General features: G+C 46.0%; 1 protein-coding gene across 1 annotated transcript in view; it reads left to right on the forward strand.

Annotated features, from left to right (window-relative positions):
* The window catches only part of LYRM2 (LYR motif containing 2), a 2434-nt gene extending 1645 nt beyond the window's left edge, over positions 1–789 (forward strand). The window contains exons 3-4 of the mRNA XM_010000538.1: positions 1–94; positions 709–789. Coding sequence (XP_009998840.1) covers positions 1–94; positions 709–789 — 175 coding nt within the window. The remainder of the gene's footprint in view (positions 95–708) is intronic.

A 789-nucleotide genomic window follows, 5' to 3' on the forward strand; every position in this document is an offset into this window, starting at 1 on the left:
GGCCATTCGCCAGGTCCCTGCTGAAGCAGATCGGCGGTATTTAAAGGACTGGGCCAGGGAGGAGTTCAGGAGGAACAAGGACGCGACCGAGGAGGTGGGTGAGGGTCGGGAACGCGCAGCCCCCGGCGCCCTGACCTGCCCTTGTCACCCGCCTTTCTGCTTCAGGTGGCACGTCAGGCTGGTGAGGTTTGCGGCTGCTTTCTCTTAAGGAGCATTTATGTGAGGAAGTAATTCAGCATCTCCAACTGCGATCCTCTGTCGGCACTGGTGAAGTTTCTCTGATTTCTTGTTGGTTCCTTTTTCCAGCCAGTGCTCAAGGAATTGGTGGCTGAATTATGCAGGCAAAGATACTTAGATAAAAATAACACTGAGGGAAACATCCACTTGCCTTCGTGCTGCCTCTGTGCAGGTGTCACTACTTGCAAAGGCAGGAGACACAGAGATGTAAACAAAACATTCTTAGGAACTTGAATCCAGTTCAAAACTGAGTTCTAAAGCAAAGATATAACTAGTGCCCAAACATAAGACAAACATATGACTAAGGAATTGGAGAAGGTGATTAATGAATTCATAGCATTACTTCACACAAAGAAATAGATCACAACAGTGCTGGTAAGAATTGTATGTATTTTAATGTGTTAAAATCTGCGTGCTCATGTAAACCTGTGCTGTGTGCAGGCATTCAGTTGATTCCATTTTGTTTTACAGGATGCAGTCAGGATGATGATTACTCAAGGCAACATGCAACTTCAGGAACTTGAAAGAACACTTAAGCTGGCAAAATCCTGA

This window comes from Chaetura pelagica, unplaced genomic scaffold (genome assembly GCF_000747805.2).
Source record: "Chaetura pelagica isolate M959 unplaced genomic scaffold, ChaPel_1.0 scaffold174, whole genome shotgun sequence".
NCBI lineage: Eukaryota > Metazoa > Chordata > Aves > Apodiformes > Apodidae > Chaetura > Chaetura pelagica.